Raw genomic sequence first — 19,994 nt, forward strand, 5'->3', positions numbered from 1 at the left:
AAAAAGGCAAAATTACACAGGTGAAAACATTTAAAACAGTCAGTTCAACTAAAGATATGTAGATTAACATACCCACAGTAGGTTTAAAAGAAAGTGCTTCAGTATATTTAAATTTACATGTCTTATTGATCTCCACTGATCAGCCAAAAGCCATCATTCACTCATCTGTAACTCACAGTCAGGAGAAACTTCAGGTATTATCAGGTCAGCCTGCAGGTTCTGTGTGGATTATAAGAACACCCAGTGACAGCATTAACTAGAATAAAAGAAAACAAAATTAACTTTTTTTAATTAGTTGCAATAAAACCAATTAGTGTTTAGTCTTATTCAGTACAACTGAATAAAAAAAATGCAACACTTGGCTGCAATGCCACATTAATCCAGTAGAGGTCAGTGTGGAATAACAGCCACATCTTGATCTCCATGGTGTAGATTTGAACATAGATTTATGATAGAATATAACACAGTAGAGATTAAAACACAGAGAGATGACAGACTGTTCAGAGCAGAAACACTAAGAACTTTAACTCTGCTGACACCTGCTCACTTATCACTGCAGGTCATCTCTGTGCTGCTGCAGAAACATCCCTGAACTGTTCATTTAACAAGATCCTGTCTGTTTTTTTGTAAATTTTCTGATGTACATATATTCATGCCACCATGCTTTTAATTTGAAGATCCTGAGTACCTGTCAGAGTACTGTACCTGTACCTTTCCCTTACATCCCTCCTCCTCCTCCTCCTCCTCTTCCTCCTCCTCCTCCTCTTCCTGGCTTCCTCTTGAGGTTGTTGTTAAGCCGCTGAGGCTTCTGAACCACTGTGCTCTACTGGATGCACAGTAATACACAGCCGAGTCTCCAGCCTCGACAGGTTGTATCTGCAGAGTGGAGTTGAGCAAAGTACGCCGGGTCATGGTGAACCTTGACATGTCAAAAGGGGCTTCAATGTTCACCGAGTCTTTAGCAAGAGAATATGCGACGAGCTCTATTTTTCCACTGTCTTTTTGTCTGTACCAGAACATGTAGAAATATTGTTGATCATCTTGTTCACACTGCAGGGTCACAGCAGGTTCCCCTGCTCTGCTGAAGACAGATGGAGGCTGGAGAATTTTCAGACAGAAGGAAGAATCTGCAAAACAAGAATCAAACTCAATGAGGAGAACATGCTGTTTTACAGATGAATGAATATGTTCTTACCAGTGAGGATCAGAAGTGTTACAACCAAGAGAAGCTCCATGTTCACTGGTGTCCTCACTGTCTGAGAGAAGATCTTATTCTAACAGATGGAGAAAGTTTCTCTGCACAGACTCCTAGTGGCCACAGAACAGCAACTGCAGAGCTTCTCTGCTGACCAGTGTGAGGTTTTTGTGCAGTTGTGCAGCAGAAATCTTCTTCTTATTAAATAAATTAAGACCAAAGAGAAAGATGATAAGAACAAGCAACCAGGTTGTTTCATGTACAACTAAATTCTGGCTTCACCTCTGTTTGTGAACACCTGTTCTTATGGCTGACATCCTATATTTATACATGCCATGAAGTGTTGAACCTGCAGTTCACCCTGCAGCCTCTAGGAACTGTGTCTCAGAGCACCTATGTATTCAGAATATATTCCCGAAATATATGAAGGAAACTGCCTTGTGTTAATCTGTGTCAGCACTTTCACTCATTGTGAATGAAGAGGATTTTGTTGTTGTTATGCTCACTTTTTCTCACATCATGCTTGTTGGATTCTCTAGAGTCCATTGACAAGGCTAAGCTAAGCTAGCGGTGTTGTGGCCAGACAATGCATGCAATTATGTGCTTATCCACTTATCTAACTGTAGGGGAGAAGGTGAATAACCCAATTTCATAAAATAGTGGCATGTTCCTTTAAGACCTACCAAGTTTTTGATCGGATACAACCAGCAACTTCTGCTTTGTCTGAACTCAAATAAACACAATACTTTCATGTGCCTATTGTTTGTGCACAAGGAGATGAAGGTGCAGAACAAATCATCTACTCGTTTAAACATGTTTGTAAGTTTTTTTGTGACACATTTTTAATATCAAATCCAACAAGCCACAGCTCCTTCCTGCCATCTGTGTCATTATTTGTATGACTGTCTAGTGTGTGTGCACCACTGTGTCTGGCAGCACAGTAATAAGTGCTGCTGTCATTGAGGAGCAGCTCACTAATCTGAAGAGAGAAGCTGTTTGTAGAGCTCTTTAAAGATGACTGGAAGCGGCCCACACTTTGATCATATTCTGTCAGGAGGAACTCCATCCGAGCTCCGTGCCGGTGTTGTCGGTACCACAGCATGGTGTAGCTGCTCATGACGAAGCCTGGACCCAGGCTGCAGGCGAATGTTTGTGTCCCTCCAGGATGAGACAACTGATCTCCAGACTGAAGAACAACAACACTGAGACCTGCAGAAGATGGACTTCAAAGTGAATTTTCACCTTTAAACTTGCTGTTAAGCTTTTAGCACGTCCACCCACCTGAGTGTAAAAGGACGGAGAGACAAATGAGAAACATGTTGGGCCGTCTGCAGCTGAATGATGCAGCTGATGCAAACATCACTATGTTATAAAGACTTGATCACATGATCAGAGGGGAGGTACTTGTCACCACAATTCATCCATCATCCATCATCCATTGTTGTTTAGTAATATTATATCTGTGTTAACTTTGGACATATAGTGCTGCTTGAAAGTAAACAGTAGAATTTTCTCTACTGTGCCTGCAGCAGGCATCAGTTTTTGGTGAAGCAGGTGTATTAAACCACATCACTGTGTGCTGGCAGCGCAGAAATACACAGCCGTGTCTGAGGGCTTCACATCATCGATGATCAGAGACCCCCTCATTACGTTGTCCCGTTTTAATGTGAATCTTTCTATAAAAGGGCTCTCCTGGAAGGGGTTTCCCATCATGACCACGTACCCAATGAGGTTCATGGTGCGGCTGCTCGGTTTGTGTTGGTACCACAGCATCGCTGAGAGGCTGCTGTCATCATGGCTGCAGTTGATACTGACCTGCCCGGACCCTTCCCTCACCACCTGAGGGGAGGACTGTTCGAAGGTAACACACTCCAGGTTTCCTGTGGGGAAAAGTCAGTCCATGTGAGGATGAATCCAAGCGGTGCAGTGCAGGATACAGTCTTCAGTTATAAACCTACCTGTGAGAGCAAGCAGCAAAAACCCTAATGTGTATGAAGCAGTTGGCATTCTGGAGGCACAAATCATTTCTAATAAGAAATATACAATTGTAATATAAAAACTAAATGATTGTGTCTGAACATATATGTTCCTTTTGTCTAACAAAACTAATGAGTGAAACATATCTTTCCTTAATTATTCATGACACCTCCCCCTTCTCCACCCTCCTCCTCCTTCTCTGAAAGCAACTGATCAGATTTTTTTTTAAATTTTATTATATTTATTTAATTAAAACATGCACAAAATGTTCTAATCAAACTTCTTTGATTTCATATAATGGTCATGCATGCAGAAAAAAAACATTGTATTCTTTCTTATTGCTGCTTTTTGTCTTTTGTTGTTGTTGTTAATGATCTGTCATCAGGCACAGGTGATTGGCTGAAACGTGATTGGTCACCACTGTAACACGTGGTTTCCATATACGGACATTGTTCCGGCCACTCAACATGGCTGACCGCTGCTTCGTTGAGGAACATGAATGAGTGGAAACACCTGGTGCGGAGGATGGAGAGATTTGAGGTTTATTGACGATAGTTTGGAGGTTTTGGGAGTTTGGGAGGAATCACGTCTTCACTGCACTCAGGTAAGAACTGCCTGTTTTTACTTAACAACGAACATTGGGCTAGTTTGTTGGTTTTAGTGGTGTTTATGTGCAGGTCAGGGCCGTTTCTACATTTTTCATGGTCTTAACGGGACTGTGTGGCCCCAAAATACTCCAAGTGTGTGTTTCGTCATGTCCGGCTTAAAAGTGCAGAAATAGCTGAAGGGGGATGGTCAGACCCCCTGAAAGTAGAGATCAGAAGCTTAGACTCATGATTGGTGTGAAGCTCTGTCCATTGAAGTTAATTAAATTTATTTTTTATAAACACCTTAATTATATATATTATATATATATATATATATTCTGGCATCAGAGCTTTAAATAGTGTCTGTTATCATAATTTGTAGCTTTGCTGTCTCACTGACTGTTTTGAATGTCACTCTGAAAACAGGTTGTTTGGAGTGCACACTGTGCCACATTACACATCATTACAGGGGGTTTTTGGTGAGGCGCTGGCATCAAACCACATCACTGTGTGCTTGCAGCGCAGAAATAAACAGCAGAGTGTGACAGGCTGCTTTTCTGAATGGTGAGTGTTCCAGCTGTGTTGCTGTCTCTTTTCAGCTGGAATTGTTTTTCAAACTGACCCTCATAGGTCTGACTGCTGGCCCCATATCCAAACCCAATGAGGTCCAGAGACAGAGTGTCTCTTCTTTGCTGATACCACAGCATTAATGGAAGGTTAGTGTCATCGTGGTTGCAGTTGATGTGGACCTCTGAATTCTCCTTCACCACCTGTGGAGGAGATTGCTGAAAACTTACAGCACCCACCTGACCTGTGGAGAAAGCAGACTGAATGTTAGGGATGTAAAACACAAGACAATGTTTTTTTTAACCATGATGTTCAATTTGAGATAAAATAATTACGTTTAAGAAGACTTGAAGAATAAAAACAGATGAGGAGAAACGTTTGCACTGATGAAGACATTGTGCGACGCTGATGTAACAGAAGGTTGTGCCCTCATGATGAGGCTGACAGTGAAGGAGGAGGGTGTTGTTTTATTTCATTACCACATCCTCATGATAAAAGCTGCATGCAGCGTGCTGTGCCTCCACCTGTTGGCTGAATCTGTTCAGGTCTGACCCTGCTGTGTTTTATATAAGTACAATTAATCACGTCTGAGCAGACTCCAGGACCCTTCATTTCTTCTCTATGAGAAGAATGTCACACTTTTTATGGCTTGTGTGCTCTTTATCATTATAGGAAACAATAAAAGTGAGTCTATGCTCATGATGCAAGGGGAGGATCACCAAATATACACATTGAATGAGTTACTGATCAAACTAGAGCTCAAAGAATTAGCAGATTTGTTGATGTCAGAACATTAAGAGGCTCTAGACAAGGATATTGATTTACCTATATTATATATAGTCTACATCCCTGCACTCAGCTAAAGTCATGAGCTTTGTGCAGGAAACGAAAGAATAATCTGAGGATAAGTTAGAAGTGTTGAAGATTTAAGCAAGGCATGCTTTAATCTTCTATACATATTATGACCTGGATGACTGAGAATCTTCATCAACGTTTAGAAGTGTTGAAATCCAGTAGATGTTCTGAGCCGGTCTGCTCTTTCTCCACACTGGGAGAAGCCCATGGAGGAGGTTCAGGCATCTGATCAGGACCTCCCTTTAGAGGGTTAGAAGGTGAAACCCACAGGGTGAATGAACCAGGGGTCGCTCACTGGAGAGGTTAGCTGGGGAGGAAGTTGCTGAACATGGTTCCTATTGTCTTTTTTATGTGTAAAATCAATACTTTGATTGATCCTAAAGCAAACTACAGAGAGCTGAGTGTGCTATGACTTTTATTAGCAGTTATTTTCAGGGCTTTGGTACTGCGTCATGTGACCTCTCTGGTTTCCTGTGTGTTATCTGCTGGTGCTTTATGGAGGTTTTTGTACAGTGGAGTCACTACTCTTTATTACTGTGCATACTTGCTGCTCCAAAATATTCTCCACTGTCTTCTGGGTGCTTTGGCTTCAGGATGTGGAGATAAGCTTCTTTCTCTCCGTCTCCACTGACACTGAAACGGCCTTCAAACGGCGTCTCCACTTTGGGAGTTTTATAAAATATATATGCAATCAGCTTCAATTCAGTGTCTCCTGGGGAGCGCTGGTACCAGAGAATGGTGTCATAGCTCGGGATTGTATGCGTTAAGTTCAGCTTGTTTTCAGTGTTTGGCTGCAGTAACATATCAGCTGGAGACTGAGAGACTTGTTTTTCTTTATTGAGGTGAACTCCTGTAAAGAAACAAAGACACCTGGTGTTAGTGTCCCCTGCTCCGCTTCACAGTGGGTCAAAATCAGCAGAAAATGTTTAATTTAGAATGTAATGATGGATACCTTTAATCCAGAGAGCAAGAATGATAAATATAATGCGATGAGATGGCTTCATGGTGAATTAAAGAGTAGCAGAGGAGAAATCAGAGCTTTAGGTCGTCTTTCATGACATCTAACGGAAACATATCAACAGCAGGTCTTATTTTGTGTGTGCTGCATTGTAGGACCAATCAGTGAAGCCACAAACATCACATGGTTGGTTGGTGGGAGTGATGCATTCAGAGACGGGAAGAGGTTTTTGTTAAGAGCAGATGGATAGTTGTAGTGGTGTGCTTCCCTGGCTGCACAGAAGTATGTCGCGGTGTGTTCAGGTGCCTTCAGACCATTTATGGAAAGCAAGCCATATTTCTTGTCTCCACTTAACTCTCCAGAAAGTTTGAAATGATCTCTGAGCGACTTTTCCACGCTGTCGTTGAGGAACTGCCCGTATCCATATCCGATGAGCGTCAGAGCCGTGTCTCCAGCCGGCTGCTGGTACCACAGCATCACTCTGTAGTTGGTGTGTGTGTGCGTGCAGGAAAGCTGAACATCATCACCCGCCTTGCTGATGACAGCAGGGGGAGACTGATGGATCTGAACTCCCAGAGAAAAACCTACAAAAAACAGATAAAAGTCAACTTTGATTTATCAGTAAAACACAATAAAAACACAACAATCCAGAGGACAGTACCTATAAAATGATAACATATGAGAAAAAGCATCATTTTGGTTCCATGCAGGTGTCTTTATAAGTCACTAATGAAGGAGGTTGTGAATGGACTGTGCTTTAGACATGAGGAAGTGATGTAGACACCATGTGACGCTGAGAGAAGCCGGCAGGCTGAGACCACATCTGATAAAAGACATTTAGTTTTTGTGTAGTTGACAGGAAACCTGAGTCGATGTGCATACCGAGCTGCACAGTAGTACACAGCACTGTGCTCCGACTGCTTCAGACCCACTATAAACAGAGAGCCGTTCTTAGCCGTGTTTCCACTTAAATCTCCTGTGATGTTAAAATGCTTTTTATATGATTCTTCGTAGTTTATCGATGTATAATCCACATATCCGATGAGCTTCAGAGCCGTGTCTCCAGGTGGCTGCTGGTACCACAGCATCACTCTGTAGTCTGTTTGTTCATGGGTGCAGATTAGCTGAACATCATCTCCTGCCTTTCTCATCAGAGCAGATGGTGACTGATGGACCTGAATCCCCACACAAACCCCTGCAGAGTCGGACAGATGTTAAAAATGTTGAAGTAAATGCAGCTCATTTGAATGTAAGGGGTAGTTACCTGTGAGGAAGCAGCAAAAAATGAATGTAAGCATCATGCAGAGACTCAAGTAAGTGGTGGGTGAAGTTGTGACAGTGTCTCAGTAAGTAAAGGAGGAACCAAAGGTGATGGAGGAGGAGGAGGAGCTTTATCGTTCTCCTTTACAAATGATGGGTTCCCACCTTTCATTAGACGATGTATTAATAGTGTAACATTAGCTAATGATGATATGATTGCATCAGACCAATATACAACCACAAAGGCAGGTGTCTCAGAGCAGTTTATTTCTTACTGAAAACCACTGATGATAAACTGTGTTGCAGTTTTTGTAGAGTTCAGACGGGGTTTTTGTCATCGTGCTTCTCTAGCTGCACAGTAGTAAACTGCACTGTGCACGTTCTCTGTCGCATTAACAATGAGAGAGCCGTTCTTTGCCGTGTTCCCACTCATATCTCCAGCGATGTTGAAGTCCTTTCTATATGGCTCCTCCATAGTGACACTACTGAAGTACACAAACCCAATGAGTTTCATAGCTGTGTCTGCAGGCGGCTGCTGGTACCAGAGCATCACTCTGTAGTCAGTTCTATCATGAGTGCAGAAAATCTGCACCTTTGTTCTGGTTTTAGTGATGAGATCAGAGGAAGACTGACGGACCTCGAGACCCAGACACACACCTGGACAAAAAAGAGAGAGTAAGTGAAGAAAAAAATGTACATTTGAGCAGACTCTGTAAAGACTTTTACCTGCTAGACAACAAAAGACGAGAATACGGATCATTTTTGTCTCCCTGTAATTATAGAAGCCAGCATCAGAATACGTGCATTTTGCAGACGTGATTCACTGACTTTGCATTACATCACAGTGACACTGTCAGTCATTTGGATTTAACTTGAGCTGACTTTCATAGAGGAAGTGATGAAGAGGAAATGCAATCATTCAGCTGATGGGGAGGGGTCAAATTTAAAACCATGAATGCTGATGAAGTTTGAATCTGCACTTTATTTAGTGATGAGACAACAAGAGCATTGACAAGAAGCCCCACATAAGAAGGCACACAGAAGATTAGGTGACATTTTGGTGCCCGTTTGGCTGCTGTATTTCTTGATCCCTGCTGCCACCTACTGGAGACAAAGTCAGACTTGACAGTTTTTGTTCAGCTGTTGGTACTTCTCACATCACTGTGTCTGCCCACAGCACAAAAATACACACCGCTGTCTTCAGGCTGGAGGTCTTTCACAGTCAGAGCCCCTCTCTGATAGTGATTTTTGGTGGCTGAGTATTTGGTTTGATTGACCTGGCTGTAGTCTGGCTGTCCACCGGAAAGCAAGTAAACTATAAAGGTCATGGTCTCCCCTGGACGCTGCCTGAACCAGTACATCTTGTCGTGAAAAAGGTCTTTGTTGTGGCTGCAGTTCATCTCTGCAGATTTGGAGGCGAAACTCCAGCTGATTGAAGGGTGCTGCATCACATTGTGGAGGTGCACTGTGTGAAGAAAATGACAGTTAATCCTTGTTTTTAATACACAGTGAAAGACTTAAAATGTTTCTGTGTACCTTGAAGCCACAGAGAAGAGACTAAACATGTGAAGAGAGCTTGAGTCGTCATGGTGATCCTGTTGATACAGACACTGCAGATGCTGAATATTTATGGTATATACTGAGCTGGGACCTCCCCTTAAAGGAAATGCCCTACATGGATCCCAGGAAGTATAGCTTCCTGTTTGGGGTTTGTCTGTACCAGAGGATTGGATCATGCATGTAGCTGGGAATACAGTGTGAGCAGTTTATTCGGGTGGTTTCACCAGGTTTTCTCCAAGTGTGACCTGGACTTTGGTAGACTTGGATACCTGGAGTTAAACCTGTGGAGACAAACGACAAGATAAAATCAAAGAGATGAGAGGAAGAGGCATAAGAGGCATATAAATAAAAAATGCCTGCTAAAAATGACTGCTTTAAATCAATATTAAAAACATAGCGAGATAGAAAGCATAGGGTAAAATGTAAAGACAATAAAATACACAATTCTCATGAAATTACAGAGTATTTCTGAGCACAGATAATGAACAGAGCTGCACGTGTGGAAGCGCCCATTTTAACATCTGATTGGTGATGAGACAGCAGAGCAGTATTGTCTAGAAGTGGTGGTGGTACAGGTGCAAGCAGTCACTCAGAGGTTTTTGTACTGAGACTCGGTGATATGCAGCACTGTGCTTACTAGCAGCACAGAAGTACACTGCACTGCTGCCCAGGCTGAGGGGTTCTGTTGTGAATGTGCAGGTCTGTCCTTTGATTGCACTCCCCTTCATCGTCACAGCCACCCCAGCCTCTGGATATCCATCATTTACATTCATGTATCCCAGGAGCTGCAGCTGATTCTTCCCTGACTGTTTGTACCAGAGGATCATGGTGTAGTCCAGAATACTGTGTGAACAGTTGATTGTGGCTTTTTCTCCAGCTTTAATGTAAATGACAGCTGGATTCTGGTTGACCTTGTTGTCGTCAGAGGAACCTGCAGAAAATAGTTTTTTAGTCTCTGTAATCTCTGAATTAATACAACATATTTAGGCACAATAAGAAGACCTGTTACCTGAAACCAGGACGATGGTATAGCTTATGCAGAGGAAGACGATCATGATGCGGTGTCACTATATTCTGCATATAGTTAATACTGTGCTGACATTATGACATGCGCTGCATCATCTGAGGAAACCCTCCCATCTCAGAAACAAACACCCGCCTCTGGTCTCCTCCTCATTGTCTAAAGATTAAAAGAAATCAGACAAATGTTATGGAAATTAACCTGCAGAAGTCTGTTTTTGTGTATTTTTGACAAATAGCTGTAGTCCTAACATTTAACTTAACGTGACAGAAATATACCAGCAGTACGATAGATGCTTACATAGATGTATTGAGATCTGTATGTCACCTGATATGCATCAGAACTGTTTTAAGTTTGATCCAGCAGGGGGCGCTACAAAAGTCAGCAGTGTATAGCAGGATTTCTAAGTTGTAAACTAGTTAGTTAAATACATTACTGTGAAATTCATAAACATAACATAAAACTCCTTATTTAAACTTTAACATAATGCTGACAACAACCACTGCCGTTGGAATGTGTTTACTCTGTTTATTGATCTGAAAAGAACAAACAAATAACCAGGATAAGCTACAGGACAACTAATACAGTTGCAGAATCTATTCATTTATAATTAAATGATTCATTAGTGAACATGTAAGGATTCTGTACATAAAGATGAGCTATTGTCAGCCATGAAGTTAACAGGATGTGGCAGGAGAAACCTGTTTATTGTAATATCTGATCATTGTGTGATGTAACAGTTCTTTTTCCAGGTGTCAGCGGCTGTGAGCTGTGACACTGTGATGAGGAGGTTTTTGTACAGAGAAGCAGTGATGTGTGGCACTGTGGTAACCAGTAGCACAGAAGTACACTGCACTGCTGTTCAGCTCCAGTCTTTCAGTTGTTAATGTGCAGTTCTTGCCTTCAGCTGCGCTCCCTTCCATCTTCACATCTATTCCTTTCTCTGGATTAAAAGTGCTTAAATACATGTGGCCCAGCAGCTGCAGCTGTCCGCCTGTTGACTGCCTGTACCAGAGGATCTGGTTATAAGTTGCAATTGTGTGTGAGCAGTGGATTTGAGCAGTCTCTGTTGGTTTGATGAAAATGTTGACTGGAGCCTGTTGGACTTTGTTACTGAGAGAGGAACCTGAAGCACAGAAAGACACAGTATGAAGTTAAAACAGTGTCACATGTAGTGGCTCAACATAAAATGTAACATCTTAATGACATTACCTGAAACCAGGTCACAGTTTAAATGAATGATGAGGAGGAGAATAATCATGCTTCCTGCTGTGTTTGGCTGCATGAAGGACTTTCTGAGAGCATTAGCAGTTACACTGGTTCCTATCAACACACCATCATTAGGTGGGTGGAGCCTCAACATGTTGTTATAATCATCAACTCCCACTACACTCACAGAGTAAAGATATACTGCCACCTTATGAAACAGCTGCAGGAGTCTCTGAGCTGAGCCTGTGATTGGGAGGTTTTTGCACTGAGGATCTGTGAGGATGCAGCACTGTGGTAACAAGCAGCACAGAAGTACACTGCACTGCTGTTCAGCGTGAGTCCCTCAATAGTTAAAGTGCAGGTCTGTCCTGCAGTCGCACGCCCCTCTATCTTCACATTCTCTCCATCCTCTGGATACCCGGTCATCACATTCATGTATCCCAGCAGCTGCATGTGATTCCTCTCTGACTGTTTGTACCAGAGGATTTGGTTGTAGTTTTGATCACTGTGTGAGCAGCTGATTGTTGGTGTTTCTCCATGTCTGCAGTAAATGACAGGTGGAGTCTGTGTGACCTTGTTGTTGTCAGAGGAACCTGCAGGAAGGGTTAAAAATTAAACTCATTAAGTGAGAATGTTTGCACATGGACATGTTTGTAGTTTCTGAATCCAAACATGAATATTTCTGAGTTAACAGTGTGAAACATAAATAGACAGTGAGAGTTTAAAGGAACAAAGAAGACCTGTTACCTGAGACCAGGACAATATTAAAGGCTGTGCAGAGGAAGATGATCATGATGTGGTGCTTTCTGCCTGAATTTAGGATCAGTGTAGTTGATGCTGTGTGTTTCATCAGTGTAAGGTAGTATGCTGCATTTCCACCTTCTTATCTGAGGAAACCCTCCCATGTCAGAAACAAACGACCTTTTAAAGTTCAGTGTGTCTCATTGACTCCTCCTCTTTTCATGAAGGTTGGAACACGTCTAAAAAGTGATGAAAACAAACTTTCCACCAGGCAACAGATGACCTAAACATGCATATGGTTTGTAATAAGTTACTGAACAATGTTATTGCAGAGAGCCTGACTAATAAACTGATCAGCTGATATTGGCTTATCATAAAAGACATGAAAGAAATTCTTGGTGCCATTTAGAATTTGGGTTATTTCACAGTTTGTCCAGCAGAGGGCACCCCAAAGTGCAGCATTGTCACAAAACGAATCAATAACTTAACTTTTATGAAATCAAACCCTGCACCTTTACCTGATAACAGCCATGTTATTCATGAGCATCACACAACATCCAGTTCTGGCTACATTCTAAAATCTATGGGCAATCTTTACATGAAAACATGAGCTAAACTCCAGATTAAATGCAGCACAGCCATTAATTATGTAGAATCTGTTCACTAATTTGGAAGGCTTCATGACACCACATGAAGATGAACTGTTGATAGTCATCAGGTTGACTTATGTGAGGGTTATATAACAGGATAGCTTTTATTGTGGTTTCTGATCATTGTGTGATGTAACAGTTGTTTTTTCCAGGTGTCAGCGGCTGTGAGCTGTGACACTGTGATGAGGAGGTTTTTGTACAGAGAAGCAGTGATGTGTGGCACTGTGGTAACTAGCAGCACAGAAGTACACTGCACTGCTGTTCAGCTCCAGTCTTTCAGTTGTTAATGTGCAGTTCTTGCCTTCAGCTGCGCTCCCTTCCATCTTCACATCTATTCCTTTCTCTGGATTAAAATTGCTTAAATACATGTTGCCCAGCAGCTGCAGCTGTCCGCCTGTTGACTGCCTGTACCAGAGGATCTGGTTATAAGTTGCAATTGTGTGTGAGCAGTGGATTTGAGCAGTCTGTGTTGGTTTGATGAAAATGTTGGCTGGACCCTGGTGGACTTTGTCATTGAGAGAGGAACCTGAAGCACAGAAAGACACAGTATGAAGTTAAAACAGTGTCACATGTAGTGGCTCAACATAAAATGTAACATCTTAATGACATTACCTGAAACCAGGTCACAGTTTAAATGAATGATGAGGAGGAGAACAATCATGCTTCCTGCTGTGTTTGGCTGCATGAAGGACTTTCTGAGAGCATCAGCAGTTACACTGGTTCCTATCAACACACCATCATTAGGTGGGTGGAGCCTCAACATGTTGTTATAATCATCAACTCCCACTACACTCACAGAGTAAAGATATACTGCCACCTTATGAAACAGCTGCAGGAGTCTCTGAGCTGAGCCTGTGATTGGGAGGTTTTTGCACTGAGGATCTGTGAGGATGCAGCACTGTGGTAACAAGCAGCACAGAAGTACACTGCACTGCTGTTCAGTGTGAGTCCCTCAATAGTTAAAGTGCAGGTCTGTCCTGCAGTCGAACGCCCCTCTATCTTCACATTCACTCCATCCTCTGGATACCCGGTCATCACATTCATGTATCCCAGCAGCTGCATCTGATTCCTCTCTGACTGTTTGTACCAGAGGATTTGGTTGTAGTTTTGATCACTGTGTGAGCAGCTGATTGTTGGTGTTTCTCCATGTCTGCAGTAAATGACAGGTGGAGTCTGTGTGACCTTGTTGTTGTCAGAGGAACCTGCAGGAAGGGTTAAAAATTAAACTCATTAAGTGATTATTCTTGCACATGGACATGTTTGTAGTTTCTGAATCCAAACATGAATATTTCTGAGTTAACAGTGTGAAACATAAATAACCACAGTAAGAGTTTAAAGGAACAAAGAAGACCTGTTACCTGAGACCAGGACAATATTAAAGGCTGTGCAGAGGAAGATGATCATGATGTGGTGCTTTCTGCCTGAATTTAGGATCAGTGTAGTTGATGCTGTGTGTTTCATCAGTGTAAGGTAGTATGCTGCATTTCCACCTTCTTATCTGAGGAAACCCTCCCATGTCAGAAACAAACGTCCTTTTAAAGTTTCAGTGTGTCTCATTGACTCCTCCTCTTTTCATGAAGGTTGGAAAACTGCACTGCTCTTCAGCATAGAAAACCAGAGTGGGAGGAGTCATTGTGCCTCCTCCTCTTCCTCCTCCTCTATTCAAATGTTTATCTTGTTGTTAATTATCTGCCTGTGGGGAAACACTGCCCCCTAAAGGATGAAATCAGAAGCAGTGTGGTGGTGAGCCAGCTGTCTGATCTGGCTCATATATATATGTGGTTTATTTGCTGCTGGTGTTGTTATCAGCAGGTGAATGACTGGAGAAGGTTTTTGTCGAACACAGAGGCTTCATGCAGCACTGTGCTCTACTAGCAGCACAGAAATACACAGCGCTGTCCTCAGGTAGTCTCAGCTTTGGAAAGTGAAGAGACGACAGGCTGCTCCCAGAACCTGTCACACTGTAGATGTTGTTGAACTGATCTTCAACAGCTGTCGAAGTGAATTGTGCGTAGCCGATCAGAGTCATGTCATTTTTCCCAGGAGACTGTTTGTACCACTGGATCATGTCGAAGTCATTGTTTGAATGGTTGCATTTTATCTGGATCTCTTTACCAGGATGTTCAATCAGGTCAGTGGGAGACTGGTGGACGCTGTATTTTGAGAGTTCTGCAGAAAAAAAGTGAAACAAACAGCTTTAAAGTGAAGAAACACCACAGAGAAAGAAACAGTTTGAAGATTACCTGTTAGACAGAACGGCAGAGCTGCTAAGTGGAGGAAGAGTCTGATCATGATGGAAACAATGCAGACTGATCAGAGCTTACTGCATGTGGAGGAGGAGGAGAACAATCATGCTTCCTGCTGTGTTTGGCTGCATGAAGGACTTTCTGAGAGCATCAGCAGTTACACTGGTTCCTATCAACAAACCATCATTAGGTGGGTGGAGCCTCAACATGTTGTTATAATCATCAACTCCCACTACACTCACAGAGTAAAGATATACTGCCACCTAATGAAACAGCTGCAGGAGTCTCTGAGCTGAGCCTGTGATTGGGAGGTTTTTGCACTGAGGATCTGTGAGGATGCAGCACTGTGGTAACAAGCAGCACAGAAGTACACTGCACTGCTGTTCAGTGTGAGTCCCTCAATAGTTAAAGTGCAGGTCTGTCCTGCAGTCGCACGCCCCTCTATCTTCACATTCACTCCATCCTCTGGATACACGGTCATCACATTCATGTATCCCAGCAGCTGCATCTGATTCCTCTCTGACTGTTTGTACCAGAGGATTTGGTTGTAGTTTTGATCACTGTGTGAGCAGCTGATTGTTGGTGTTTCTCCATGTCTGCAGTAAATGACAGGTGGAGTCTGTGTGACTTTGTTGTTGTCAGAGGAACCTGCAGGAAGGGTTAAAAATTAAACTCATTAAGTGATTATTCTTGCACATGGACATGTTTGTAGTTTCTGAATCCAAACATGAATATTTCTGAGTTAACAGTGTGAAACATAAATAGACAGTGAGAGTTTAAAGGAACAAAGAAGACCTGTTACCTGAGACCAGGACAATATTAAAGGCTGTGCAGAGGAAGATGATCATGATGTGGTGCTTTCTGCCTGAATTTAGGATCAGTGTAGTTGATGCTGTGTGTTTCATCAGTGTAAGGTAGTATGCTGCATTTCCACCTTCTTATCTGAGGAAGCCCTCCCATGTCAGAAACAAACGTCCTTTTAAAGTTCAGTGTGTCTCATTGACTCCTCCTCTTTTCATGAAGGTTGGAACACGTCTAAAAAGTGATGGAAACAAACTTTCCACCAGGCAACAGATGACCTAAACATGCATATGGTTTGTAATAAGTTACTGAAAAATGTTATTGCAGAGAGCCTGACTAATAAACTGATCAGCTGATATTGGCTTATCATAAAAGACATGAAAGAAATTCTTGGTGTCGTTTAGAATTTGACTTATTTCACAGTTTGTCCAGCAGAGGGCACCCCAAAGTGCAGCATTGTCACAAAATGACTCTATAATTTAACTTTTATGAAATCAAACCCTGCACCTTTACCTAATAACAGCCATGTTATTCATGAGCATCACACAACATCCAGTACTGGCTACATTCTAAAATCTATGGGCAATCTTTACATGAAAACATGAGCTAAACTCCAGATTAATGCAGCACAGCCATTAATTATGTAGAATCTGTTCACTAATTTGGAAGGCTTCATGACACCACATGAAGATGAACTGTTGATAGTCATCAGGTTGACTTATGTGAGGGTTATATAACAGGATAGCTTTTATTGTGGTTTCTGATCATTGTGTGATGTAACAGTTCTTTTTCCAGGTGTCAGCGGCTGTGAGCTGTGACACTGTGATGAGGAGGTTTTTGTACAGAGAAGCAGTGATGTGTGGCACTGTGGTAACTAGCAGCACAGAAGTACACTGCACTGCTGTTCAGCTCCAGTCTTTCAGTTGTTAATGTGCAGTTCTTGCCTTCAGCTGCGCTCCCTTCCATCTTCACATTCACTCCTTTCTCTGGATTAAACGTGCTCATGAACATGTACCCCAGCAGCTGCAGCTGTCCGCCTGTTGACTGCCTGTACCAGTAGATCTGGTTATAACTTGGAATTGTGTGTGAGCAGTGGATTTGAGCAGTCTGTGTTGGTTTGATGAAAATGTTGACTGGACCCTGGTGGACTTTGTCACTGAGAGAGGAACCTGAAGCACAGAAAGACACAGTATGAAGTTAAAACAGTGTCACATGTAGTGGCTCAACATAAAATGTAACATCTTAATGACATTACCTGAAACCAGGTCACAGTTTAAATGAATGATGAGGAGGAGAACAATCATGCTTCCTGCTGTGTTTGGCTGCATGAAGGACTTTCTGAGAGCATCAGCAGTTACACTGGTTCCTATCAACAAACCATCATTAGGTGGGTGGAGCCTCAACATGTTGTTATAATCATCAACTCCCACTACACTCGCAGAGTAAAGATATACTGCCACCTAATGAAACAGCTGCAGGAATCTCTGAGCTGAGCCTGTGATTGGGAGGTTTTTGCACTGAGGATCTGTGAGGATGCAGCACTGTGGTAACGAGCAGCACAGAAGTACACTGCACTGCTGTTCAGCATGAGTCCCTCAATAGTTAAAGTGCAGGTCTGTCCTGCAGTCGCACGCCCCTCTATCTTCACATTCACTCCATCCTCTGGATACACGGTCATCACATTCATGTATCCCAGCAGCTGCATGTGATTCCTCTCTGACTGTTTGTACCAGAGGATTTGGTTGTAGTTTTGATCACTGTGTGAGCAGCTGATTGTTGGTGTTTCTCCATGTCTGCAGTAAATGACAGGTGGAGTCTGTGTAACCTTGTTGTTGTCAGAGGAACCTGCAGGAATGGTTAAAAATTAAACTCATTAAGTGATTATTCTTGCACATGGACATGTTTGTAGTTTCAGTGTGTCTCATTGACTCCTCCTCTTTTCATGAAGGTTGGAAAACTGCACTTCTCTTCAGCATAGAAAACCAGAGTGGGAGGAGTCATTGTGCCTCCTCCTCTATTCAAATGTTTATCTTGTTGTTAATTATCTGCCTGCAGGGAAACACTGCCCCCTAAAGGATGAAATCAGAAGCAGTGTGGTGGTGAGCCAGCTGTCTGATCTGGCTCATATATATATGTGGTTTATTTGCTGCTGGTGTTGTTATCAGCAGGTGAATGACTGGAGAAGGTTTTTGTCGAACACAGAGGCTTCATGCAGCACTGTGCTCTACTAGCAGCACAGAAATACACAGCGCTGTCCTCAGGTAGTCTCAGCTTTGGAAAGTGAAGAGACGACAGGCTGCTCCCAGAACCTGTCACACTGTAGATGTTGTTGAACTGATCTTCAACAGCTGTCGAAGTGAATTGTGCGTAGCCGATCAGAGTCATGTCATTTTTCCCAGGAGACTGTTTGTACCACTGGATCATGTTAAAGTCTGAGTTTGAATGGTTGCATTTTATCTGGATCTCTTTACCAGGATGTTCAATCAGGTCAGTGGGAGACTGGTGGACGCTGTATTTTGAGAGTTCTGCAGGAAAAAAGTGAAACAAACAGCTTTAAAGTGAAGAAACACAGAGAAAGAAACAGTTTGAAGATTACCTGTTAGACAGAACGGCAGAGCTGCTAAGTGGAGGAAGAGTCTGATCATGATGGAAACAATGCAGACTGATCAGAGCTTACTGCATGTGGAGGAGGAGGAGAACAATCATGCTTCCTGCTGTGTTTGGCTGCATGAAGGACTTTCTGAGAGCATCAGCAGTTACACTGGTTCCTATCAACAAACCATCATTAGGTGGGTGGAGCCTCAACATGTTGTTATAATCATCAACTCCCACTACACTCGTAGAGTAAAGATATACTGCCACCTTATGAAACAGCTGCAGGAGTCTCTGAGCTGAGCCTGTGATTGGGAGGTTTTTGCACTGAGGATCTGTGAGGATGCAGCACTGTGGTAACGAGCAGCACAGAAGTACACTGCACTGCTGTTCAGTGTGAGTCCCTTCATTGTCAATGTGCAGTTCTCGTTTTTATTTGTGCCCCCCTCTATCTTCACATCCACTCCATCCTCTGGAAATGCAGTGCTGCCTACCATGTGTCCCAGCAGCTGCAGCTGATTGTTGTGCAGTTGTTTGTACCAGAGGATTTGATCATAGTTTTGAACAGTGTGCCAGCAGCTGATCTGAGCTTCTCCTCCATGTTTTATCAGAGTGTGGAGTGGAGTCTGGTGAATTTGATCACTTTTAGGGGAACCTGTGGAAAATACAAACAACACTGTAAATACACAAGTTCAACTTAAAGTTTGCAGTGACGTTCCATTCCATTACCTGAAACCAGGATAACATTCAGAGTCATGCAGCAGAGAATGAGCGTCAACATTTTGACTTTAAAGTGTTTCTTTCTGTTGTCAGCAACATAAAAGTAGGAAACCAGAGTGGGAGGAGTCATTGTGCCTCCTCCTCTTCCTCCTCCTTTATTCAAATATTTATCTTGCTGTTAATTATCTGCCTGTGGGGAAACACTGCCCCCTAAGGGGTGAAATCAGAAGCAGTGTGGTGGTGAGCCAGCTGTCTGATCTGGCTCATATATATATGTGGTTTATTTGCTGCTGGTGTTGTTATCAGCAGGTGAATGACTGGAGAAGGTTTTTGTCGAACACAGAGGCTTCATGCAGCACTGTGCTCTACTAGCAGCACAGAAATACACAGCGCTGTCCTCAGGTAGTCTCAGCTTTGGAAAGTGAAGAGACGACAGGCTGCTCCCAGAACCTGTCACACTGTAGATGTTGTTGAACTGATCTTCAAGAGCTGTCGAAGTGAATCGTGCGTAGCCGATCAGAGTCATGTCATTTTTCCCAGGAGACTGTTTGTACCACTGGATCATGTCGAAGTCATTGTTTGAATGGTTGCATTTTATCTGGATCTCTTTACCAGGAGGTTCAATCAGGTCAGTGGAAGACTGGTGGACGCTGTATTTTGAGAGTTCTGCAGAAAAAAAGTGAAACAAACGGCTTTAAAGTGAAGAAACACCACAGAGAAAGAAACAGTTTGAAGATTACCTGTTAGACAGAACGGCAGAGCTGCTAAGTGGAGGAAGAGTCTGATCATGATGGAAACAATGCAGACTGATCAGAGCTTACTGCATGTGGAGGAGGAGGGATGAACACAGGAAGAGACGGTGTAATGCTTTAATGTTTTGCAGGTGTACTCCTCCGCCTCCTCAGTGGGTGATCAGAGAGGGTTTTTGTAGAGGCGTTGAGGTAACTGAGTCACTGTGCCTACTAGCTGCACAGTAATAGACGCCACTGTCCTCTGTGCTGAGTTTCTGCGTGTGAAGCTCAGACTTCACCGAGCCGTCTCCGCTCACACTGAAC

The 19,994-nt window shown here is 42.8% G+C and overlaps 1 gene segment (V, D, J or C); it reads right to left on the reverse strand.

Moving 5' to 3' along the window:
• Nucleotides 1–19,994, reverse strand: part of LOC114427036 (T-cell receptor beta-2 chain C region-like) — a 31,919-nt gene that overhangs the window by 6,145 nt on the left and 5,780 nt on the right. Inside the window, 1 exon segment of the C gene segment in view lies at nucleotides 5,172–5,175. Coding sequence covers nucleotides 5,172–5,175 — 4 coding nt within the window.

The sequence above is a fragment of the Parambassis ranga genome, chromosome 22 (genome assembly GCF_900634625.1).
Source record: "Parambassis ranga chromosome 22, fParRan2.1, whole genome shotgun sequence".
NCBI classification, from domain to species: Eukaryota; Metazoa; Chordata; class Actinopteri; family Ambassidae; genus Parambassis; species Parambassis ranga.